The sequence below is a fragment of the Zootoca vivipara genome, chromosome 6, assembly GCF_963506605.1.
Source record: "Zootoca vivipara chromosome 6, rZooViv1.1, whole genome shotgun sequence".
In the NCBI taxonomy this organism is placed as follows: domain Eukaryota; kingdom Metazoa; phylum Chordata; class Lepidosauria; order Squamata; family Lacertidae; genus Zootoca; species Zootoca vivipara.
In genome coordinates, this window is record NC_083281.1 from 86,839,766 (window position 1) to 86,865,295 (window position 25,530).

General features: G+C 48.8%; 1 protein-coding gene across 7 annotated transcripts in view; it reads right to left on the reverse strand.

Moving 5' to 3' along the window:
- The window catches only part of UBR4 (ubiquitin protein ligase E3 component n-recognin 4), a 133,942-nt gene that overhangs the window by 29,439 nt on the left and 78,973 nt on the right, over positions 1–25,530 (reverse strand). For all 7 annotated transcript variants that reach the window (XM_035120585.2, XM_035120584.2, XM_035120583.2 and 4 more), the window contains 22 exons: positions 24,349–24,558; positions 21,376–21,525; positions 18,748–18,975; positions 18,500–18,578; positions 17,585–17,827; positions 15,943–16,114; positions 15,161–15,305; positions 14,536–14,621; positions 13,936–14,023; positions 12,087–12,280; positions 10,654–10,893; positions 10,243–10,381; positions 10,028–10,153; positions 9,649–9,777; positions 7,848–8,191; positions 6,802–6,892; positions 5,954–6,038; positions 3,662–3,789; positions 2,278–2,407; positions 1,476–1,633; positions 1,033–1,142; positions 594–735 (listed from right to left, as the gene is read on the reverse strand). In XM_035120585.2, coding sequence (XP_034976476.2) covers positions 594–735; positions 1,033–1,142; positions 1,476–1,633; positions 2,278–2,407; positions 3,662–3,789; positions 5,954–6,038; positions 6,802–6,892; positions 7,848–8,191; positions 9,649–9,777; positions 10,028–10,153; positions 10,243–10,381; positions 10,654–10,893; positions 12,087–12,280; positions 13,936–14,023; positions 14,536–14,621; positions 15,161–15,305; positions 15,943–16,114; positions 17,585–17,827; positions 18,500–18,578; positions 18,748–18,975; positions 21,376–21,525; positions 24,349–24,558 — 3,417 coding nt within the window. The remainder of the gene's footprint in view (positions 1–593; positions 736–1,032; positions 1,143–1,475; positions 1,634–2,277; positions 2,408–3,661; positions 3,790–5,953; positions 6,039–6,801; positions 6,893–7,847; positions 8,192–9,648; positions 9,778–10,027; positions 10,154–10,242; positions 10,382–10,653; positions 10,894–12,086; positions 12,281–13,935; positions 14,024–14,535; positions 14,622–15,160; positions 15,306–15,942; positions 16,115–17,584; positions 17,828–18,499; positions 18,579–18,747; positions 18,976–21,375; positions 21,526–24,348; positions 24,559–25,530) is intronic.

Consider the following 25,530-nt stretch of genomic DNA (forward strand, 5'->3'; position numbering starts at 1 on the left):
TCTCTTAAGAAGAGGAGGAGTTTGGATTTGATATCCCGCTTTATCACTACCCTAAGGAGTCTCAAAGCCACTAACATTCTCCTTTCCCTTCCTCCCCCACAACAAACACTCTGTGAGGTGAGTGAGGCTGAGAGACTTCAAAGAAGTGTGACCAGACCTTGGTCACCCAGCAGCTGCATGTGGAGGAGCGGAGACGTGAACCCGCTTCACCAGATTACGAGACTACCGCTCTTAACCACTACACCACATTGGCTCCCAGTTAAGGAACTGGTCCTGAGCTACAGAGGGCCTTAAATGTTAATGCCAACACCTTGAACGTGGCCCAGAAGCAGATTGGCAGCCAGTACAAATCCTGAAAGAAAGGTGTTAGATGCTGATGGTAAGTTTTGTCAATGAAGGGAGGGAGGGAAGGGAACTGACACAGATCACTTGTGTAACAGAGCACATCTTAGATCAGGAAGTGCCAAATTCCCCGTTCAAACCTCACGCCTGTCGTGAATTCACTGGGGAGATGCAAACTGCTTTCCCTCCCACCTCTCAGTTCACACTTCTCGGCAACAAGCCCCAGATAGAAAACCTGCTCCTTTCTTTACCTTTGTAATGAGGTTGCCAACGTAAGGCAGGACCCCCCTAGCCGCCAGGTAGACCTTCCAGCGGGCAGGCTTGATGAGTTTCTGGTAGAGCGCCAGGTACTCTGCTGCACATTCTCCAGCCATGCTCAACTCATCCAGGTAACTAAGAGAAAGGCAGAGAAAACACTGGCAAGTCGGAAATTGAAAAAATAGAACTGACTTCTTTGCAAACAGAGAAGCAAAACACTGACACAAAAGTGAGCAGAAATTGTTTAAGGGGCAGTGGGGAGATCCTTGCACCTGCAGGGTTTCTCAAGACGGTAGAGCATAAGACTCCTAATCTCAGCACTGTGGGTTCAAGCCCCAACTTGTTGGACTAGATGGCCCTCATGGCCCCTTCCAACTCTACAATTCTATGATCCTATGGTCCCCCAAGAAGAGGGAGCTTGTGGCACCGTACCTGGTGAGCAGGTCGAGGACTTGCTGCTTCCGGCTGGGGATGGTGGCCAGAGCTTCAACGATGGTGCAGGCAGCCTGCCGGGCAGCCTGGGTTGCAGGCGTGAACAAGACCTACCAGGGAGAGGAAAATTGGGGCACTCGGGAGATTCATCTCATGCAGGGTTGAGACAACTGGCTGCAATGACCCACATTCGGCCCCAGAGCCCGAGGTTACCCCACCCCAGTGTACATGGAACACATGTAAAAAAACATCTGGGTATCTCTATTTTGAGAGTGTATACCCCACATTTCACCACCTAGGTCTGAAGGCAGCTTACGACGACCCAAGATACCCATGAGATAAAAGGCCTGCATCCAGGGGAGAGGAATGTCACGCCATTCCCGAGGGACAGATGCGAAACAGCTCTAATCAGATGCTAGAGCCTTTGGGATGGGTCTCTATACCTGCCGCAGCCAATTGTTGTGTCCCAGCTTGAGATCTAGGGGGCAGGTCCTCTTCCCCCGCCTGCTCATGAACTGCTTCCACTTCCAGGTGTACTTTTCCGTCAGATAAAGGTGGCGAAGCTCCGTCCTGCTAGGTGACTTTCCATTGGCGTCGAGGCCTAAGGTGAGGGCGAGGATTCGAGAGGAGGTTAGCGGAGCTGTCCCCTAACCAGGTACCCTGTTGCTCAGGGACAGGGCAAGAACTTCACGTTCCCGAGGGCTGGGTACTTTCCACAGGGATGGCCTCTCAGGTTCATAAATGCAGCACGAGGGTGCAGGAACCGATCTCAAACTGAAGTTCCGTTGTGAAGGATATTAGTCTAGATTAAGCAGCAACAGGTGCAGCAGGTGTGGGGAACTTTATGGCCCTACAGTTGTTGCTGAACTGCAACTCCCATCTTCCCTGGCCATGGGCCATGCTTACTGGGGCTGATGGGAGTTGTAGTTCGGCAACATCTGGAGGGCCAAATATTTTCAACACCTAAGGAGCAGAACAAATGTTTCCATAAAAGGGCGGCAACCAAGGTGAGGGGCCTAAAAGTAGTGAGTTTTCTGCATCAGTGGGGAGGAGGTGTGCACCTAGATGACCTCGGACCTCCTTTCCAATGCTATGATCCCTTGAGTGCAAAGGGCAGTGGAGTCTGATCTCTCTCTCTCTCTCTCTCTCTCTCTCTCTCTCTCTCTCTCTCTCTCTCACACACACACACACACACACACACACACACACACACACACACACACTTCCTCAGGGCGCAGTACGTACCTCTGGCAGGGAGACATTTCTTCCAAGCCTCGTACGAAGCTTTGGGGTCCCTCTTGAGCCAGAGTTGGGCCTGAGCGTGGATTTCATTGCTGTAGGGCTTGACGGTGGTCAAGGAGTCCACAGGGGTGTCCTAAATAAGAACAAGGAAAGGCTGTGACAGCCTGAAGCAGAACCAGTCACCTACAGGCCAGATATTCAGAGACCAGCCTGCATCTAGAGTGGGGTTAACCTCATGTAAAGTAGGACTTTGCATCAGTACCTTAATACGGATGCTTTAATCACAAAAGCTCAGTGTTTCGCATGCAGAAGGTCCCGGGTTTCTCCCCTGGCATCTCCAGGTGGGGCTAGAACAGACCCTGCCTGAAACCCTAGAGAGACACTGCCAGCCATGGTAGATTTTACTATCTATCACTGTGCCATACAGAGCATGCTCACGTACGGTTTATGTGTGTGGTACGGAAGCTGTACTTCTGAGGACAGAGCAGGGCTGTGTAGAATTATTAAAACAGCAGAGAGCATTATTGGCTGCTCACTCTCCACCTTAGAACAAATCTATACCACCAGGTGCCATAGAAAAGCACTAGACATATCAAGAGATCCAACACACCCTGGTCACCATTTCTTTCAGCTCCTGCCATCGGGATGGAGATATAGAACTATGCAGGCAAGAACGAGCCATCTCAGGAACAGTTTCTTCTCTAGAGCGATTTTGGCCTTAAATGGAAAGCCTGGACTTTGAAGTCCTCTTATTTTACTTGTTATTTGTATTTACTGTTTTTAATTAGGTTTTGTAATTTTGGATTATGCGGAATGCTTTATCTGAGTGGATGTAGCAACCGAGTAATTTCGTTGTTCCCGCAAGGGGACAATGACAATAAAGATATCTTATATCTTAATGGCCTGCCTCTGTGTAAGGCCGTTTCCTACTGATAGGTGCTTGAAGCACAGGATAATTAAATTGCTAGTGGGTTTAAGCAACTGCTTTATACCTACATGCAGTGCAGAACCAAAGTGAAGTTTGGCCAGATTTTATATTTTGATGTTATGCATGCCCCCGCACCCAATAATCAAGTTGGCTCACAGAATAAAATGGAGCAAATCATATAGAAAACATGCACACACACACCCCAAAATCAAGTTAAATAACAAACACAACGGTTCATAAATGCCGTGCTCAAAACACACATTGGAGACTTCTGGCTCCCCCATTCTGCCGCCCCACACGCTCCCATACATCCAAAATCAGAAAGTATGTACAAAAGTTTTCCCCGAGAGTCTCCCCAAGCACATTCTGCCTAGGAGGATTTGCTCAAGTGGAAACAGGATTCCAGTGATGAACCAGACGGCTCAAGAGTCCAAAAAAGGGCTGCAGGGGGAAGGCTACCTTGTTCTTCTTGCTGGTTGGAGCCGGGGGCTTGATCAGCTTCTGCAGGATGCGCAGACACATGAGAGTGATGTTCTCCACCACCACCGGCGTCTTGATGTTCACGGCCATCAGGAAGAGACTGAGAGCTGGAGAGGGAGCAAAGTGGGAGGGGGAGAAGCAAAGGCATCACAGAAAGCAGCACCAAACAGCAAGGAAGGATACAGACACCTTGCTATGGGGTAAACTGTTAAAGCAAAAGCCTTCCCATGTATCCAGGCTGCTTCTGCTTGTCATTCTTGGAGGCAGTTGAGCAGCCTGGAGACGAAGATGGTCAGGTCCAGGGCTCAGATATGCCACTGGATCACCTCCTCCTATATCAAACTGCTCGTCAGATGCCCATCATGATCTGCAGCCTTCCTCCAGGTGCCACTTGCTGTCTGAAGTGTGGTAGGTGGCCACTGGAGAAACAGAGACTTTCCTGTGGTGGCTCCTTGCCTCTGGTGAAATGTCCTCCCAAAGCCTAGAGACCTTGCTGCTGTCATTCAGGCCCAGGCAAAAGCCCTGCTCTTCCCCGAAGCTTTCAGGAACAGCGAATGTCAATAATACAGTGGTACCTAGGTTTAAGAACAGCTTAGTTTATGAACAACTTGGATTAAGAATGCTGAAAACCCAGAAGTAGGTGTTTTGGTTTGTGAACTTCGCCTTGGAAGCAGAACACGTTTCGCTTCCTGTTGAGTGTGTTCCATTTGCAAATTGAGTCCCCCGATGCTATGGGAAAGCATGCCTTGATTTAAAAACGCTTTGGTTTAAGAACGGACTTCTGGAACGGATTAAGTTCTTAAACCAAGGTACCACTGTATTAAGCCGGAGCAGCTTTGAACTTGCCTGTTGCTGTTTTATGGTTTGTTGTTTATAGTTTACTACACAGGTTTGTATGTGTTGGTCTTAATCATCGCCCTGATTTGTACTTCTAATTCTTAGTAGGCTGTCGTGGAAACAACACTAGGTTTGAAGGTACAGGATATAAACAATGAGCTGTATCCGGTATTAATCCTATTCAGAGTAGACCCCTTAATGGACATGGCTAACTTGCGTCCATGGATTTCAATGGGTTTGCTCTAACGAATGTAATCCCATGCAAAGAAAACAAATGGTTCTTCTGTCCAAGTCAAGAACTCCAAGCAGCCAGATTTCTTCACGTGGTGTGTAGTTAAATCGTGGAACAAGAGGCATCAATGGCCACCAGCTTGGATGGCTTTAAAAGAGGACTGGACAAATTCATGGCTCTATTAAGGGCTACTAGCCATGATGGCTAGTCGGAGGCAGTAACGCTTCTGAATCCCAGTTACTGAAAACCACAGGAAGGGAATGTTGCTGTTGCCCTCAGCTCCTGCTTTTGGGTTTCCCAGTAGAGGCACCCGATTGGCCACTGTGAGAAGAGGATGCCGGACTAGATAGGACCCTGGCCTGATCCAATGGGTTCCTATGTCCTCATGACTCCACAGCAGTGAGGACTGTTCTGTTAGTTAGGGTGGCCAGGAAATGCAAGACACCTCTTTTCTTAACCAGTCAACCCTCTTTCCAAACATGGAGTTGACCACCCTCGCCACTGCTATAAGAATTTTAAGGTCTCAAATACAGAATAAATATTCATAAACACATATCTAAATATATGAACCATGTGTCTGAAAGAGTATGGAAGAGCAATCCTGAAGCCATTTTGACTCTCCCAATGACCTCATATATTCCTCTGGGAGGCAAATGGGGAAAGCCTTCCCATTGTCTTTTTTGCTTGCAAATCCTGTCTTAAGGGGGTATTTGTGTATGGATAGAGTGAGCTTGTGACCTGGAGTCAGGAACTAAAGTATTAACCATCACACAAAAAATGGCCAGGATGCCCAGGTAATGCAACCAGTGACCATCATTGGGTATCCTGGCAGACAGGATTTCTGCTGTAGACTGCCTCCTTCTGTGATGTACGTATGATGTTTTTTTTTGGGGGGGGGTGTCTTGGGCTACAGGGTGGGCAATTTCAAAAATCTATATAAGGGCTTGCACACCATTGTTTAGGGTTCTCTTCCCTCCTGCGTGGGTGGTGAGTGGGGACCTTGTTGCAACAGTTCCTTGAATAAAGATCAGGCTTACTAGCTGCTTTGCTTCTCAATATTCTCTGGTTGGCCTCTGTTGTTTTCTCCTACCGATAGGGAACCCACTTAAGGGAATACCCCACAAGGGAAAGGGAGCAGTTTTTCTTAGAACACCATTTACGGCGCACACTCCACATCTTGCTTGCCAAATGCAGAGACTCACCACAGCGCAGCCTCAGCTCCCAGCAGCTGTCTTCCTTGGAGATGGAGTCTGTCAGCAGCAGCATCTCATACTGAAGGCTGCTGGCCTGCAGATGGGGGAGAAAGAGTAAGGCGAGGCTGAGAGGTGGGCCAGACCAGAATACTGCTGCCCCGTCCCACTTTGGTTCTCTCTCCCCCACAAAAGAAATTTGGCAGAACTTAAAAACAAGGACTGGCGCAAAGAGGAACCACAGAACTGTGGAGTTGGAAGGGACGCAAAGGATCATCTAGTCCAACCCCCTGCAATGTAGGAATCACAGCTAAGAGATCTCAAGTTGCAACTGAGGACTACAGGAACAAATCTTAATGTGAGAGCAGGCGAGGTATACAACAGCGCTGAGCTACTATTGGGCAGGAAGATGCGGCTGTCTTTCAATCCCTGCTTGGCCCTGGAGCTCTTGTCAGCCTTGCCTACCCCGCAAGGTTGTTCTGAGGATAATAAGAGGGCTGGGCTGTGCACATGTGCAAGCCTAAACTACTAGGGTTGTTACACCCATTGAAATACATGGGTCCAAGTTAGTCCTGTCCATGAATTTCAACGGGCCAGCTCTGGAGAGGACTGACATTGGATACAACCCTTCTTAGCAAGGAGTGGCAAGGTAAGAAAAGAAGTGTTGCAATCAAGTTCATTGGAGGTTTTCAAACAGAGGTTGGAGGGCCATCTCTTCTTCAGCTGCGATCCCTGCATTGCAGAGCAGGGGACCCCTGAGAGTCCCTTCGAAATCTACAATTCTATGATAACCAATTTGGATGCAGCCAGGGAGGGACAGAAGGCAGGACAAATACCCAAAGCACCAACCCCCTCCTCACCAGGTCAGGGTTTGCCCAGTGACCCTTCAGAGCCGCAGACACCTTGCTGATGATGAGGTCGTTCATCTGCTGGGTGGCTTCTGGATTGTCCCTTGTTTTCCAGATGGACACAGAATAAAAAGAAAAGAGAGAGTTAGAAAGCTCCACACTGAGCCGATTTCCTCAACACGTCATCAAGACGCTCCCTGTACTGTCTGGGTCATGCAAAAGTTGTAACTGGTCTGCTTAGCCTGCACTTCCAAGGCGGAACTCGAGTCTCGAATTCCTTGTTCAGGTCAGGCAGCTGGGAAGGCTTTGGTACTCAGCTAGGCTGCAGAGGGACCTTGCAAAGGGTCGAGGGTCAATAGGAATTGTTGTTGGTTTCCTCTTGTTTCCAGAGGAAAGGACACACCTAAGTAGCTGGCTGTGTTCGCTAAAACCCCCACTTATTTTTACAAGCGTCTGTGTCAACGTTACATGTGTGACCGTGTGTATATCCTGTGGCATCCAATGCTAGTTCACTAAAATAAGTGCGTGGGGTCTCATCCGTAAGAAAAATTACCAAGCGACTGGAGCAACACACACACACACACGGCAACATTATGAAGAAAGGCATATATATTTTAGTTCTACTAACAACAGACCTGCCAAAATTAAGGAACATTACTAACTGCTCCATTCATTTCAGTGGGCCTACTCTTGAGCAGGACTTAGTTTGCGACAACCCATGAATCCTGCCTGATAAATTGGGGCACCTCTTTAACTATCTGACTTTTAGAAAGCAAACCTGCTTAGGGAAGTTTTTTATGTTTGGTGTTTTATCGTGTTTTTAATATTCTGTTGGGAGCCGGCCAGAGTGGCTGGAGAAACCAAACCAGACGGGTGGGGTATAAATAATAAATCATTACTATTATTATTATTTGATCAAAAAGCATTTTTTGAAAAAGTTCACATAGGTTGAAGTGGGAGACCCAGTTGCATTTTCTAAAAAATCAATACGTTTTAAAAGCCCAAAGCTTTTTTCCCCCTTCAGGACATTCAGAAAGGCCACCCAAGCTCCTCCGCACCTGGTGAGGAGGCACATGAGCTGCCGGACTTCTTCCCGCATGGTGGCTGCGCCGCGGCGCAGGTTGTAGTCGAAGAGCTCCCGGATGAGCCCCTGGGAGACGAGGATGTGGCGGATGGCGGCGTTGGTGGCCAGGGCGCGGAGCAGTGTGATGCAGTGCTCGGTGACCGCCGAGGCACAGCCGTAGCACTTGGTGGAGGAGGTGTGGCCGCAGCCCAAGACGGAGAGCGCCCGGTACTGGCTGGCGGTGAAAGTGGGCTGCACGGCAGAGCAGGAGGACTTGCTGGCTGCTTCTCTCTGCTGGAGGTCATACTCCAGGAGCTCCTTTCTGGAGGCGAAGACTTTCTGTGGGTGGACAAAGGAGGGGAGGGTAAGAGGGAGGACAGGGGGACCCGGCCTTGCTGCCTTTGCTGCTGATCAGGATCTGCAAGCAGGGCAGTAGACTGGCTAGATAGATACCGATCTTTTCCTTTTTCCCTTTTATTTCATAAAATTTCTACACCTCTAAATGGTTTACAAAAAAAGAATAAAACAATGAAATCATCAGTAAAAAGGACTTATGGAAAGATAATTAGAATCAACGATTAAGCTAAAAACCAGAGGAAAGCACATGCTTTAGGTATCTGGATAGGCGTTTCCCTCAACAAAGATGTTTTTAGCAGGCACTGAAGAGAGTACCATGTGCAGGTGCTGCCACATGGAAATATTGGTTTCTTACCACTGCGAACAGGTATGGTGCGGTGCCTGTTAACAGTGCCAGTTCTGCATATCAAAGTGGCTGAGTGGGAGAATACGGGGCAAGATGACCTCATGGGTTGCTTGAAGTTCAGGCTTTTCCCCGAGCTAAGTCTGCCCCAAAATTATGCTTACAGAAGACTATGCTGCCGCCACAACAGGCCCCCTAGTGGCCACACTGAGCCACATCAGGTACTTCACAGAAAGAACACTGGATGCCAAGCTAGATAAGAAATGTGGTTTTGCTTGTTTGTTTTAAAAAGCAACTCTAAAAAGGCCACCTTTTATATAGGTGAAAAACCTTCAAAAAGGGTCAACTTTGAGCAGAAAAGGGGCAGATTGAGAAGCAGCATTCCCTTCTATGCTCAAAAAACATTCCCTTTGGAAACTCCACTCCTACAGGAAAAAAATTAGTGTTAAAAGCACGAATATGTGTCTAACCTCTAGTTCATTTCTTACTTGATTCAACAGTATTTATATACTGCTTAATAATCTAAATGGTTCGCATAAAAGCATACAAAAAATTACCAAAAAAAGCAAGTTAGCCTAAAAGCAATTCAGAAGCAAAACTAAACAGTTAAAAAATGCACGATATAAAATAAAACGACACTCTAAAATACATGTATCCAGTATACATGTCTGGGTAGGCTGGCTTATATAAGCAGATGCCAAAAGCAGTATAGCAAAGCAGCATTGTGTGGTTATCAATGGGCAGGGAGTTCCAACAGTGCAGGCGCTGCCACACCAAAGAATTGCTTCCTTGCAAGTGTAGAATGAATGCTGTATGAAAGTGATGAAAGTGCCGATTCTGCAGATCGTAGTGTGGCTGAGTGAGCACAGGTGGGGCGTGAGCTATCCTTCAAGGAAGGTCGTCCCAAACTTGGCACTAAAATGGTCCCTGCCATCTTGGGCTGTGCCAAACCGGAAGACAGACCAGGTAACAGCACCTCACAGGAGAGGAGAGCCTCTCTTGGGGGCGTGGCGCCTCTGTTTTCAATGGTGGTTTCCCAGGCACAGATTTACCTGACTCATATGCTGGCACTCCCAGCAGCACAGAGGTTATTTACCTGGATGATCTTGGAGAGCTCGTCGAAAGAGTTTTTGCAGTCTCCGCAATACTCCTGGGCCAGCTGCAGGATGTACCTGTTCACACTGGCCGAGGTGGAGCTGATTCCTCCGCTCCCGCCGGCGTCATCCTGAAAATGCCACAAGAGGGAGGGATTTCAAAACTGGTCGCGACGGAGGAAGGAAATGGCAAAGGAATGGTGGGAGAAAGCAACACCCCCCACGACTGAACTGGCCAGGCAATGCTTGCACAATCACAACCCTTCCGTGCCTGCACGCATTTAGAGATTTCCCCACAGGGGCAGGGTTTCAGTTTTTGGAGCAATGGCAAATAAAAGCACTGGAAGGAGAGTGGGAGAGAGAGAGAGAGAAGATGAATACCTGTGGCTTTTCGGGCGCTGCCTCGTTCACTTTGCAGAGGAGGTTTTCCAGCTGCGGCCTGTGACCCATGAGCTGGTGGTACACTCGGTCCGCCTTGTCCAGGAGGCTGTTGATGTTGGTTACCGCCTTCAAATCAAGACATGGGATTTATGTTATAATTTCTGACTAGGGTAGCTCAGAGGGCATGCATGTGTGTGAGCATTTGAGCACCTGACCTTTTTCCTGTCCTCCTCATTCTCAATTGGATCCACTGCGCAGCAGGGCTTTGCATACAGCATGAAGTCAAAGCGAGCATATTTGCAGAACCCGCAGGCGTTGCAGAGGAAGGGGTCCTTCTCATCATAATTGATGGACCTGGGAAGAAAGGGCAGAAAAGGTGAGTTGGCAGGACTTTTGACACGACAGAAACTCAACCGCTGGTCCACGATAGGCTCACCTCCTCACCAGGTGAGGAGGGGCCCACAAGGGAAGATAATAAATTTCAGGCAGGAGGGATGCTGGTGCAGTTTTGGGGTGGGGAGAGAAAACCGTAGCTCAGTATCTGAGTGAAAGTGAGTTTCACACACAGAAGAAGACCTGCTTTTGAGCCCTGAATCACATCTGAATCCCTGAGGAATTTTACACACCTGCACTTGTGGCACTGATAGACGTTCTCCCCGCAGTTCCCGCACACCCCGGGGTTGGCCGGGACGGAGGCACTGCACCGGGGGCACTGGAGGGTCTCTGTAGATGCCTGGTAGTTCTCGTAGAAGTCTGCAAACTCAATCATCAGGTTGGAAGCCACAATGGGCAGTGGCAGGTCGATCTTCACCTCCGTCTGGCCCGGGGTGAGCTGGACCTTCTTGGCCTTATGCCAGCGGGCTGGCCTACAAAAGTGGGGGGGCAGGGGAATAAAGCAAGTGAACAAGAGAGAGAGAGGCAAGAGCAGGGGAGAAGAGGAAAACCATTTAAAGCAGCGCTTCCCAAACTTTTCATTCGTTCACCGCCCCTCTTGGTTTCCGTAATCTCGCCCTCAGTTCCCCCTGCCCTTCAATATAAAAAAAATAGTTGGTCATAAGAGCGGTTTGCATGAGCCAAAAAAGGAAAGTAAGAGCACAAGTAAATCCAAAACAGTTAATTGTACATTTATTCAAAAATCCAAACTATTTAGCTTTGTTAATTCAACAAAATGTATTAACTTTATCCATGGATACCAGCTTTTCAAAGCCCCGTGGTCCTCTGCACATCCAGCGCCCCTCACCCCACCCCAGGTGATGTCACTACCTGCCCCACAGGGAGCACTACCACCCACTTTGGGAGCCACTGATTCAAAGGAAGCTAAATAGGTTCCGCATCCTCCATCCCACGCCAAAGCTAAGCATGGCGGCCTCCGCTGAAAATCTCTTTTAAAAGAGGATGAACTGAGGCACTGGGCTCTTTGGATTCGCTTCTTCTCCGCCTGTGTCAACACGATAGGGAGCCAGAGCCGGAGACTAAGCCATTATCCCCATCCACAGCAAGGCTGTTTAGGATTAAAGAGCTGTTCATGCCTCATGGGACGGAACAAAATGTAACACTTGGTTCTATTTATACATAAATATATATACACCACCACCCTGGAATTTTAACATAGTCCTTTTTCTTATTGGCAAGGGTGCTTTTTTCGCAAGGAGTGGGGAGTGGGGGCAAGGAACAAGGAGGATTCTTGAGATGCCCGCTAATCCACATGGAAAGTCAAGAAGAATCTGCATCCACTTCTCTTTGTGATATATGAAATACATGAAACTTACTTGCTGCCTGCATCTGGCCAATCACGACTCAGCTTTCTGACCTAGCTGGTCAATCAAATAACCTGTTGATTAACGGTCGGCGCCTTTGGGGGTTCACTTGTTTCCCCCTTGCTCCCTCCCCGCCCTCTTTTGTGTCATGTTTCTTAGATGGCATGCCTGAGGGCAGAGGGGCGTCTTTTATCTTTTCTTTTAAAATCAGTCTGCAAGCCATTCTGGGAACTTTAAGGGGGAAGGGGAATCCAGAAGGGAGTGGGGCACAAGTTCTTTAAATAAAATAAAAATGAAATTACTTGTTTTTGAGCTCCACGATGGCCTGCACTGTCCGGTTGTTGTAATAGAGGTTGATAGTCCGGACCATCTTGGTGCGCTTCAGGTCCCCAATCTTCACAGTCACTTTGCTGATGGTGTGGCTGCCAATGAGCTTCACCACCTGCTGGGTGGTGGTATACCGAGTGTCCACTTTGATGGAAGAAAGTTTGATGTACTGTGGAGGAGGAGGAGGAGGAGAGAAGCATCACTTACCTATAAACAAATTGGAGAAAGCACCCTCCGCTCCAGCCAGTTACAGGTTAACAGGAATGTATTATCTTATTTATTTTACTTATTCATCTCCAAAAGTATCTGTATACCGCTCTGTCACATAAAAACACATCAAAGCGGTTTACAGCAATAAAAACGTAAGACAAAACACAACAAAACCACAAGGAAGTTAAAAAGCGACACCAGGAAGCTATGGAACAAACTCCCTCAGTTAAATACCTGGGTGAACGCTTTATTGAGACCTTGTCTTGGAAGTGTCATATAGAGGCAGCGAAAGTCAAAGCACATAAAACCACAGGGGCATTGATGAAGTTCTGTTGCAGTAAGGGAGGGCAGCTGATCGGACCGTCCAGGGGGCGTACCCAGGATCAAAACTAGGGGAGGGCAAGCCATGGTAAAGGCGTCTTGAAGGGAGGAGGGGGACGGGAATGGGGATTAGCACTCCCACCGCCGCCTGAAGTGCTCCGCGATCCTTCGGGGGGGGGGAGGCCTTAGGGGAGCCTCCGCCGCCGCCTTACTCTCAGCTCCTCCTTGGATCTCTCTCATTGGGGCGGGGCAGGCGCGACGGCCGCAAAGACGGCGCTGGCTGGAGGGGGGGGTGCTCCGGCTTGCCTTCCCTTTGTGTGCCATTTCCTTCCCAGCCATGGCCGCGAATGGCACTTGGCGAAGAAGGTGGGCCGTGGGAGCGGAGCGGGGTCCTCCTTTCTTCGCGCTTTCCGGAGCGGAGATGGAGGGCGGGCGGGGTGGTTAGAGACCCACTCCCTCCCTCCGTGCTGGCGTCTGCGAAGAGGCTTGGTGGGGAAAGTTGGAGCGAGGCACAGCATTTATTTATTTTTTGCATCTGGGGGTGGGGCAGCTGCCCCCCCGCCCCTTCCTGAGTACGCCCATGGAACCGTCCCTAAAGGTTTTTGGCAACAATGTGATTTGTCAAAAGCTCTACTATGGCACTGAAATCTGGGACTCTGATTTGAAGTGTTGGAAACGGTACGGAATACCTTTTTTCAGAAACTATACTGGTTGAAAAACAGACACCAATTAAACCCTTGTGGATTCCCTGCATAGGACAAATGGAATAGAACATTTTTCAGCAGGCGTTTAAGAGGTGAGACAGAAGGCGCCTGCTGAATCTCTATTGGCAGAGTGTTGCACAGGACTCAGTCAATGACACCAAAGGCTTGGTTTCTTGTCGCTGTCAAATGAGCCTCACCAACTCAAGAAACGGCCCGGGTCACTCCTGCAGATGACGTCAGTGACTGAGCTGGGATATGAGGGATGAGGTGAACCCTGAGGTACCCTGGACCTAAAGTTGTTCAGGCTTTATAAATTAAACAAGAACCCTGGTGCAGATTCAAAATATAAGAAGGAACATGCTCATCCCTTTTATTTTCATTTATTATGTGCTTTGTGCTATCAGTCAGTTTTGTCTCTGTAAGCTGCACTCAAGTTTTGCAAAGCAGTTACTTCCATTTATCTTTCTGTATGTGATAAATAAATAAAGAACATAAAGGGAAGTGCGTAGAAGGAGACTGAGCAAAGCTGTGCAGTATCGACGCACCAATACCCTCAAGGCAGGACTGATGCTGAGGAGCAGCTACTTACGCAGAATGGAACTTCTGGGTTGTTGCAAACAAGACAGGGGTCGCTCTCCAAATAGTAGCCGTCAAATTCCACCAGACCAGACAGTGTGCTGGGAGGGGAGGGAAAAGGACATATGAGAAATCTGCCCAGGCAAAGGAGGAGCCCTGCTGGACTGGGAAATGACCTGTCAAGCCAAGCAGCACTGTTTGAGCAGTGGCCAATCAGGTGCCTTCAGGAAGCCCTCGAGTAGTATGTGAAAGCAACTGTCCCACCCCCACTTCCTGTTTGTTCCAAGCATCTGGTATACAAAGGTACACTGCTCTTGTTCCTGGCAGATCCATTGAGCTGGCTGACGGTCACTGATAGTCTTATCCCTTGATAGTCGTTTTTGAAAGCCCCGAGCTGCACAAAGGGCTCTTGTGTGAGGTGGGTCTTAAGCAGTGTGACATGAGAGGAAAACAAGCAGGTGGGTGGAGAACAAGACCAATCTTTTGCAGGAAATGAAAATGGCTCAGTGGGGGGAAAAAGCACCCCCCCCTCCCCAGTTCCAGCTGCCCTCCACTCCTCAAATGGCTTGCACCACAGCCCTGTACACGTATATATTACACCAGAGACACTCACTTATAAATATTTGAGTTGGGATGGTTGGTCAGGATGTGGTTCTGCATCCGTAGGATCTCAACAGCTTTCTGGGAATATTCCTTTAACTGAAAGAAAGGTTTAACAAATAGCTCACAAAGGGGATTCAGGAGTGAATACGAAGACCAAAACCAGAGTCGGTTATAGAGAGCTCCCAATTATCCACTCTCACTCTTTGCCACTGTAATATTTATTCTCCCGAGAAGGATAATGATTTACACACCCCTCTCCCTCCATCCTTGTAAGCAAGAAGCACCATCATTACAGTCCAAAGGCACATTCCAGCCGGGCAATAGCACCCAGGGAGAGCAGGCTCCATCCAGAATGTGGCCTAGGCAGAGTCCCGAGGGCCAAATACGAGGGTCCTGGAAGGCTGCATTAGGCCCCAGGCCTGAGGGAGGGCCCTGCCCTACAGCCTGCCTGGTCAAGATGGAGGCCAGAACTGGGCTTTCCTTTCTTCAGGAGTCCTTCCTTTGCACACTGAGAAGCACTCCCCACACATACACACACACACCCCGGATGCAGTGGCTGCTCTTTCACATCTTTGAGGAATAGAGGAGGACGGTGAGAGAAAGTCATTTTGGCCGTCCCAATGAGACACCCCTACCTTCTTTTCTGTCTGCTGCGTCTTCAGGGAAAAGTAGCCCAGGAGGTCCACAAACTGGGCAGCCTTCCGTCCGTAAGCCGGCAGCTCTGGCCAGATCGACCACATGAGATCTAGCAGCAGCTCCTGCTGGGACTTGTTTGAGTTTCTAAAGGCAAAGGGGGCGAGGAGGAGGGGGTTATCCAAGAGGCCCGCTCCCCACTGCGCATACGGCTGAAGATCTTATCCCCCACCCTCTGGACACATCTCTCCTCCAGGTTGTATATGCAGACCAATCCCTCCCTCTTGTGCCCTTCTTAGAAGCCCTTCGGCCATTTCTCTACCTGGTCCACTATTTTAAAACATAAGCAAACAAATAGGTAAAGGCCGCCACCTGTCTTGAAGTCTAGAACAACCCCACCCGGGTGCCAAGATCCTTGGGTGAGCACCTTCTCTCAGTCTCGCCAGCATCAGAGCCATGGCTGGTGGAGACACGAGAGAGAATCTTTTCTGCGGCTGCTCCCATATTGTGGGAATCCCTCCCAACAGAAGTCAGACAGGCTCCCTCCTTGATATCATTCCTTCCTGTTCAGGGAGGCCTTTGGAAACTTAGGGTTCAGAAATGAGGCTGGTCACTGGGCTGCCGTCAGGGCAAAGTGCATTTCAACTGCATTCTGTTCTCAAAGTGGCCAGCCAGGTGCCACAAAGGAAAACCCACAAGCAGGATACTGCGGTTTTTAACTAGTTTGCTTTTATTACTGTGTATTTTATTTTATTTTATGTAAGCTGCCAGTTTCACGACTCACCTGTAGATGTGGAGTGTCAGGCAGTGGGCCTGCCAGCGGACAGAGGATGAGTTGGACTCCAGCAGGAAGCAACGCAGGAACTGAATCAGGGTTTCCTTGTCAGCAAACTTATTCAGCTGGTTCACCAGGGCTGTGCACAGCTGGTCTTCCTGGCTGCCCGATGAACCCTCTCCTGGAAGATGGGGCATAGGAATAAAAAAGAAGAGGTAGTGATTGCTTAGGCAGGTGTATCGTAAGGTACAGTTTGGGGTGGGGGAGAGAATGTAGAGCACCTGCTGCTTTGCATCCAGGTAGGGATAGAAATGTCCCGTCTGAAACCTTGAGGTGCTGCTGCCAGTCCGTGTAGACAATATAGAGCTAAATGGACCAGTGGTCTTACTTGGTATAAGGTAGCTTCATGCATTCCTGTGGCTTAAGAGAAGGGCCACAGCTCAGTGGCAGAGCACCCGCTTTGCATGCAGAAGATCCCAGGTTCAATCCCCAAAGTCATCTGCAGGCAGGGCTGGGAGAAAACCCTATTTGAAATCCTGGAGGGCTGCTGCCAGTCAGTGTAGACAATACTAAGACTAGATGGGCCAACAGTTCAGGTCAGTAGAAGACAGCTTCCTATGTTCCTATGATTGTGTGTACAGCTCTTGGCAGCAGGTGACCCATCCAGTTCCTCTGCTGCCCGCATATTCTAGTTGAATGAACAGACGAGGCTACCGGCTAACAAACATGCATCTATACCGAATGGAAGCTCCCTCTTCAAAAGGCAGGACTCCTCCAGTTACACGATACCAGAGACAGAGGATAGCTAGCAACATCCTGCCTTGTGTGCAAAAGCCACCGTTAGCGGAGACAGAGGACTGGGCAGATCAGATTTTTGTCCTGACCCTGTGAATTCTACCAGTTTCTTGACTGGCAGTTCTAGAAGAATTAGTCCACACACACACACACCAATCTGTAGGAACGCCACTGGTTGTTCCCAGAGTTGGCAAGGATCATTAGACAGCAATGAGAAATTGAGCCTTTGGTCATTGTCACCTTCTGCTGTACCAACATTTAACCCCCTGATGATAATTTAAAGAGCCAGCATGGTGCAGTAGTTAGCGACCTCGGGAGACTCACAGTCTTTCAGGCTAAGCCATGCCTAACAGTGTTGTTGTGAGGTTAAAATCCTACAACATCCTATGCCCTTTTAAAATGCGGTTGGGGTGAGTGGGTTATTTGGTTGTTGTTTTTATTTTGATTATTTTTTGTGGTTTTATAATCTGATTTTGTTCTGTGAACTGCCCTGAGACCACCGGGTATAGGGCAGTATATAAATTCAATAAATAAAAATAATAAATAAATGAAATGCACAGGAACAGAACCATGTAGACCACACCTGAGCTCCTTGGAGGAAAAATGGGATACAAATGGAAAAACGCAGGCAGGCAGGTAGGCAACTAAGAATCAATCTTTCCGTAACAGATAGCTGGTTTTAGGGGTTTTGTGTAGTTTTTGTTGTACAGTTTTGTGCATAATTGTTGTGAACTGATTGAACTGTTGTAAAAAAAAACCCTGCTCTGAAATTTTTTAATGAATGACAGCATATTAATTTTTTTATAAAGTTGGCAGCAGGCCTAAAGACCTGCCCCCACCACACAACTCCTCTCACCCTCTCGGTCTTTCTCTTTCTCTTCCTTCTTGCTCTTCTTAGTGGAGGATTTGCTCTGCCCGGCTGGCTGCCCAGAGGTCCCAGAGCCTGCAGGCGTTGAGGTTGACGCACCGGATGATCCGGAAGAAGATGCCGCAGAGAGGACTTTGCTGCCACACAGGGCGCAGGAAAGGAGCTGCAGCAGGACGGGGGACACGCCCTCGTCGACCAGGAAGCTGACTTGCAGGAGGAAGTAGAGGACGGCTAGAGGAGGAAGAAAAATGGATTGTCTCAACAAACAAGTCCTCTCGGCTTTCCCTATCAGAGCACCCTTTTAAAAAGAAAACAGGCTGCAGAATCTAGCCAAATGGGATCACGGGAGCTTTGAGTACCAACCCATTCACTTTCGCCGCAGAACAAATTTCTAGACCTCATTGGCAAAGAGAACTAAAACTTGGGATAGGGGTGGCATATTCTTCAGACAGTAGATCTGTCTGTTGGATGGCAAGCAGGCAGCAGAGATCATTACCTCCTGCAAGACCCTCTGTGATTCTCCCTGATATGTCTAAAACTAAAAACAAAGTCTATCCAGATATTTAGTGACGTGATTTTTAATCTGTTTTTATTCTATTCTGTTGTTATTTTCAAAAGTCTTAATTTATTCTTAGTTCTTACTGATAATCTTATTGTTTTATCTGTTTTGTAAACTGCTTTGGGTGTTGTTGTTGTTTTTTACAACCAAGCACTGTATAAATTTTCTGAAAGATTAAAAAAAATAATCCGCCTTCTTTCCTCTTCAATCAAATCTCACTATTAAAAAGGGGAGGAATCCAGTGGATTAGATTGGTAGGTCTTTTCCAGCACTACCATCCCCACACCACAATTCCACCCAAATCGCCTTCTGCCACCCCACACTCTTACAGGAAAGCAACTCACAGTCATCCTTGATGCAGAACTTCTGCCAGTTCACTGTCCGCTGGGTGGCGATTTCCGCACAGGCTTTCAAATGCTCCATCTAAAACAGCACAGAAGGAAGCTCATTTATGACAGCCGCACACCATAACCCGGGGAGGGGGGGGGTTCTGCTGTGTCTCTGTATGATTCACTGCTCTGGCTTTGCACCTCCGCTCTATTGGGCCTTTGCACTGATCCATGCTCAAAAGGACACACACAGGCTTCCTTACCAAATTGATCAGTGTGTCGTACTGCAGAGCAGATCCCGAGCTGGCCGTGACCACGCTGGCCCTCAAGAAGATCCCTTGCTCCTCTAGCAGCTTCTTGATCCCCCGGACGTGGGAATCTAGTGTGTGCAGGTCACGCAGCTGGCGGTACTTCTCCTTGGAGCCGCAGATGAAGAGCAGGAGCTTGCGGACCTGGCGTCTCACAAAGGGCGTCTGCTGGATCATCAGGTACTGGGGGGGGGAGAGAGAGAAAAAAGGGGTGTGTGCAGAGTTTCCGTAAGAAAACCTATATGGTTGAAAGTGCTGCAATTGCACAGGCACAAAGAGAAGAGTGAGGTTCTCAGGGCCCTTCTGTAATAACAGTAACAGCACTGTGCTGCCTGCTGATAACACAGCAGAGAAGTCTAGCGCCTGCAGAATCCATCACCCTCTCATCCAAGTGTTTTTCTGGGCAGCACTGAGGTCTAGAAACTTCCTTTCCAATGGAAGCAAACAGGCACCACCTAAAGAATCTTCACTCCCATTTGGCCAGATTATTATTATTATTATTATTACTACTACTACTACTACATCTGATAAATAACAACAAACTACCGTGTTTCTCATATTTTAAGTCATCCCTACAAAATAAGCCATGGCAGGATTTTCCTGACTTGAAGAAATATAAGACATACCCCAAAAATAAGCCGTAGTGGTGGGAGCAGGTCTGGATGGCGCCATGGAAGAGGAAGATGCCTGTCAGTGCCCGCAACCGGCTGCTGCTGCCCCTCCAAAATGTCCAGCAGCATGCACCGCGCCAAGCACTGAACCGGCGGCGGGACTGGCAAGAGCCGCAGTGCGTGCTGCTCCAAGCCCCGACCCGGCGGCAGGACACAGCAAGAGCCGCAGCGCGCGCTGCTCCGAGCCCCGACCCGGCGGCGAGACCCGGCAAGAGCCTCAGCGCGCGCTGCGTGGAGCCCCGACCCGGCAGGACCCAGCAGCGTGCCCTGCTGAAGCGCCGACAACGCGCGCAGCAGCAGCCAGTTCCGGGCGCCGAGCCGCGACAGGAAGAAGAGGGACGCAGCGGGACACAGCAACAACGACAAAAAACACCCGGCCGAGCCTTCATTGGCCGCCGCGGCTGCCACTCGCTGGTCCCTCCTCTTCCTGTCGCGCGCGCGCTGCAGGTCCCGCCGCTGGGTTGGCACTTGGCGCTGCTCCAAGCCCCAACCCGGTGGCGGGACGCAGCAAGAGCCTCAGTGCGCGCCGCGTGAAGCCCCGACCCGGCAGGACCCAGCAGCGTGCCCTGCTGAAGCGCCGACAACGCGCCCAGCAGCGCAGCAGCAGCCAGTTCCGGGCGCCGGACAGGGGAGGTACCATACTGTAATTTTTTTTAAAAAAAAATAAGACACCCCCGAAAATAAGCCATAGGCTTATTTTCTTGAGAAAAAAAGATTATAAGACATGACTTATAATATGAGAAACACGGTATTTATTTGTATTTTTGTCTTGTGTTTTTATCCTGTGAACTGCCCTGAGATCTTTTGATGAAGGATGGTATATAAATCTAAAGAAGAAGAAGAAGAAGAAGAAGAAGAAGAAGAAGAAGAAGAAGAAGAAGAAGAAGAAGAGGAAACTACTACAGTGGTGCCTCGCTAGACGAATTTAATTCGTTCCACGGGTCTATTCTTATAACGAAAAATTCGTCTAGCGAATCCCATAGGAATGCATTGAATTTTTTTGATTTTTTTTTTTTGCCCATAGGAACGCATTAATTGAATTTCAATGCATTCCTATGGGAAACCGCGATTTGCTAGACGAATTTTTTGTAAAATGAATTTGTCTAGCGAGGCAACCTCCGCTAGAAAAATCCTTTCTTTAAGCGAAAATTTCATCTTACAGGGCATTCGTTAAGCGAGGCACCACTGTATCTTTATTCCAAGGAACTTTTTTAAAACCACTTTTGAAGTTTTTACAATCAGGCAATGTATACATTTCATGAAATTAATATATATGAAATCAGGTGGTGTCCATGGTTTCCTTCTCTCCATTTATCATCATCGGCTGAGGTAGGTTAGAATGGCCTAAAGGGAGTTTGATGCTTCCTCCGGCAAGGATTCAACCCCAGGCCTGCATCAGATTTGAGATTTGAATCCTGGTCTCTCAGGTTCTAGTCAGACATTCTTAACCATCACAACACAGGCTCTCTTACACAACCTGCTCTCACCAATCTACCCCACCGCACCTGCACCTGCACTTACTTCTTCACAGGAGGATCGTGTTTAGTGAAGTCAAGCCCTGCTTTTAGCATACAAACACAGACCAGGCTTTCTCCAACCTGGTGCACAACACTTGCTGGACTCCAACTCCCATCAGCTCCACTCAGAGCCATCATGATCAGAGAGGGCTGATCTGAGTTGTAGCTCAGCATCTTCTAGGGGAAACGCACTTGGTTTTTGAAACCCTTTTTGCACCTGTCTGCATTCCAGATCACCGGCTCAAACATGACCTCTCTCAACATGAGGAGGACACGGCAGAGTAAGAGACAGCATCTTAAGGGTAGTTGGGAGGTGGTTCTCAGGTGGTGAAGATTCAAGGCTTCTTCCTCCGGCAAGGATTCAACCTCAGGCCTGCAATCTCCTGCCAACCTACCTCCGAGAGGAAGTAGAACCAGGAATGGTCAAAGACCGGTGGCGGGATGCGAGAGTTGGTGTCGGCAATCTTCTTGATTTGGTACGGCAACCGTAGCACCATCTCCGTCAAGAGTTGGGTGTAAGCTTCAAAGACGTCAGCGGCATGGCCCTGAAAGGGAGAAACGTTCGGAACAGAAGTTAATTTATGAAGCGGCCACATGCTGTTTAGTGTTCTACTGTCTCCTCCACCCGACACGGGAAGTTGCCTTGTACCAAGCCAGACCATCTGCAGGGGGCATCTGCGGCTGCCCAGGGATGGCAGGTAGGTGCTGGGGCCGGCACTGAAAGGTGACCTCTTGAATATGTAAGCACATATTGATTTCTGGCTTTATAATGCACGCTGCTTTTGAACCCATTTCTGCTTCTAACTGTGAATCACAGAAGCGCTGTTAGTTTTGACAACGCCCACCTGGTTGATTTTTTTTAAAAAAAACAACATAATTTTTATTAAATTTTCACTTTAAACAAAAAACAATAAATTCCAACATATATCAATCAATCTCGTTCCCCTCCACTCTGCCAAGCTTATGACTTCCCTCCCTCCCACCATATGGTTTTCCCTTTTCCAGTCTATATCTCACAGTTTCATCTTATTAAATCAAGTCCACATCGTAGGATTTATATCAATCCTGCCGGTGTCTTCAAGCTTCTGCAGTTATTATTAATATAGTCAATGAATTTACTCCAGTCTCTTTGGAATTTTAATTCGCCCTGGTTTCGGATTCTGCAGGTCAGTTTTGCCAGTTCCGCATAATCCATAATCTTCGTCTGCCACTCCCCCACTTGGTTGAATTTTGGTCCATTTGTGATGCACGTCCAAAAGCCACAACCAACTGAAAAGGCCTGGAAACTTTAATCAAAATCAAAAGCCAAGGAAGAGCCCTGCTGGTAAAGGTAAAAAAGGCAAAGGACCCCTGGATGTTTAAGTCCAGTCAAAGGCGACTATGGGGTTGCAGCACTCATCTCGCTTGTCAGGCTGAGGGAGCCGGTGTTTGTCCACAGAGAGCTTTCCGGGTCATGTGGCCAGCATGACTAAACCGCTTCTGGTGCAACAGGACACCATGATGGAAACCAGAGCGCACGGAAATGCCGTTTACCTTCTCGCCGCAGTGGTACCTATTTATCCACTTGCACTGGCATGATTTTGAACTGCTAGGTTGGTAGGAGCTGGGACAGAGCAACAGGAGCTCACTCCGTCACGGGGATTCAAACCGCTGACCTTCTGATTGGCAAGCCCAAGAGGCCAATGGCTCATCTAGCCCAGCATCCTCTACTTGCAGTAGCCAGCCAGATGCCTGTGGGCTTGGGAAGCCTGCAAGCAGGACCTGAGCACAAGAGCTCTCTCCTCTCCTGTGATTCTTAGCAACTGGCATGATGCCTCTGACAGCGGAGGTAAAATGTAGCCACTGTAGGTAGTAGCTGCAGGTAGCCTTTGCCCTCCTTCATGAACTTGTATAATCCTCTTTTAAAGCCATGCAGTTGGTGGTCATCACAAGCAGGACCCGAGCTCAAGAGCGCTCTCCCCTGCAGTAGTTTCCAACAACTGTTACTCAGAAGCATTACTGTCTCCGATAATGGAGGCAAAGCATAGATACTTTGCCTCCCATCACTGCCTTGCTTTCAAACAAACACTTGTTTTACATCCTTCACCAGCTGGTTGGAACCTCTTGAGAAGAAGCAAAAGCAAATCTAGTTGCAAGACATCAAGTACCTAAGTTGGGGGGGGGGGAGAGTATACAACTGTCCCTTCCTTATGATATTTTCGTCCAATTATGAGTAATGGAGAGAGAGATCTCGAGGCAGAACTAAAGCTGTTAGCTGGAGGAAACCTCCCCTTCGTTTTACATCTGCTGCCCATCTCCGCGGATCAGAGTTCTAAACTGTGTTCAACGTGGCATTGCTGGGTAATCAAGAGAGCTGTTGTACATTATATCATCCCCAATCCTTAGCACAGCCTCTTTCTCTAGCTTTTTTTTTTTTAAAAAAAAGAAAAGAACACCTCTTGACTGACAAGAGTAATGTGAAAACAGCAGGTCCCCTTGGAGAGAATGGAAAGAAAAGGCAAGAGCTTAAAACTGCACCAACCATCACCACAGGCCTTCAGAATCCCAACAGCTTCTATTCTTCCAGCAAAGAGCACCCTAACGTTTAATGCGGCTTATTCCATTATACTTTGCCAGGGCAGGAAATAAAAACTAAAGCTCCACCACCAGGCGCTGAGTATAAAAGGAGGCACCATGGCGGCTGCAGTGGCCGAGGAACTAAGCCGGCAAATCCACGTCGTTCACAAGGGCTGTCAGGAGCCAGGAGGGGTCCTCGCCAGTCAGTTATTGGAAATAAGCCTCCCCCTTCCTTCAGAGCTCACCTTAAGACCATGCCACACCCATTCAGTGTGTGTGTGTGTGAGAGAGAGAGAGAGAGAGAAGGGGGCGGGAATGTTGTGACAAGCCTGGGGACTGTGGGCGATATGCTCCCCACTCTTCCTTAGGACTCTGAAGAAGGTCGCTGACTAAGGTCTTAGTCAGGTGTTCAACAAATCTGTGTGTGAAATCTCAGTTGGGAGGGAGCTCAACAGGTTTGGGCCTGCGGCACCTAGCAAACAGCTTTTGTATATTTTACACTGTAAATACCTATTCAGTCATTGTACATCTTTCCACTTCCGTACAACTGACAGTGTTGCAACAGTTAGAAAAAAGAAAAGAAAAGGGTGTCAGGTTGAAGATGTAAATTATTTGATTTCCATTTTTCTGCCTGGTGTCTTTTTAGGTGGGGGGGTGGAATTCCCCAGAATTATCCTTGGGGGGAAATCTGCCCGGGAACACGGTTAAGACTTTAATCTGCTCCCCTATGGAAATGGGACAGGTTTGGGCAGATGTGTCCAATCTGCAGTGGCTGCTGGTGCTGGCACCCGCCAGTTTGATCTGCAACTCACCTTGACATACTGGCGCAGGAAAAAGGGGCTCATGTCTGGTGGGGAGGAGGTGGTGTGAGGTTTCAGCAGCTGGCTGGTGGCCACAGGCTCCTCGTCATTCTGTTGGTTCTTCCAGTATTCCAGGAGGGATTTCAAGACATGCAGGCAGTAGTCCACTGCGCCAGAGCTCAGCAGGGCGGCTGCGGTGGCACTGGAGATCAGGGAAGAGGACTGAGAGGAGAGAGAGAGAGAGAGAGAGAGAATTGAGTCCTCTCATCTTATTTCCTCGTAGATGTTTGCAGACCCGAGTGACAAATTTGGGGTTGAGTAAGCCCACTTTAGGAGTCTGATCTCTGACAGCTGGCCGCAGCTCAGTGGTAGAAGCCTACTGAGATCCCAGCTTCAATTGCCAGCATCTCCAGGCAGGGCCAGGAATGTCCTCTCTGCCTGAAATTCTGGAGAGCCTCTGCCAGTCAGTGCAGACCATGCTGGGCTGCATGGATCAAGGGCCTGACTCCATACAAAGCAGCTTCCTAACTATCTTGGGAACTTAGGAAGCTGCCTTTATACGGAAGGCACACCTCAGTACTGCCTTCACTGACTGGCAGTGGCTCTCCAGGGTTCTCGGCTAGCCCTACCTTGGGATGCTGAGGCTTGAACGTGGGACCTTCTGCATGCAAGGCATCAGATGCTCCACCACTGAGCTACAGCCCTTTCCAAAAGAGGGATCTGATCACAGATAGCTTCGCAACAGGGGTATCATTCCTGGCAGATCACTGTTTCTTCCCAATTGAGGGAAGAACTTCCTGACAGTAAGAGCTGTTTGACAGTGGAACTTGTTGCCAAGGAGTGTGGTGGAGTCTCCTTCTTTAGAGGTCTTTAAGCGGAGGCTTGACAGCCATCTGTCAGGAATGCTTTGATGGCGTTTCCTGCTTGGCAGGGGGTTGGACTGGATGGCCCTTGTGGTCTCTTCCAACTCTATGATTCTATGATTCTAGGGTGATCCTGAGGAATGCATCGCCGCCCTAGTGGGGTTCCCCCTCCAGAAGTTGCTGGACTACAACTCCCAGAAGCCCCAGCAGCCAGCACGGCCAATGATGACGGGAACCTAGCAATGTTTAGGAAGGGCACCACATTGGCTACCCCATTCCCTGGTCTTGGCTGACTACCCTTTCCCCACAAGGGCCATAGTTCAGAGCAGGG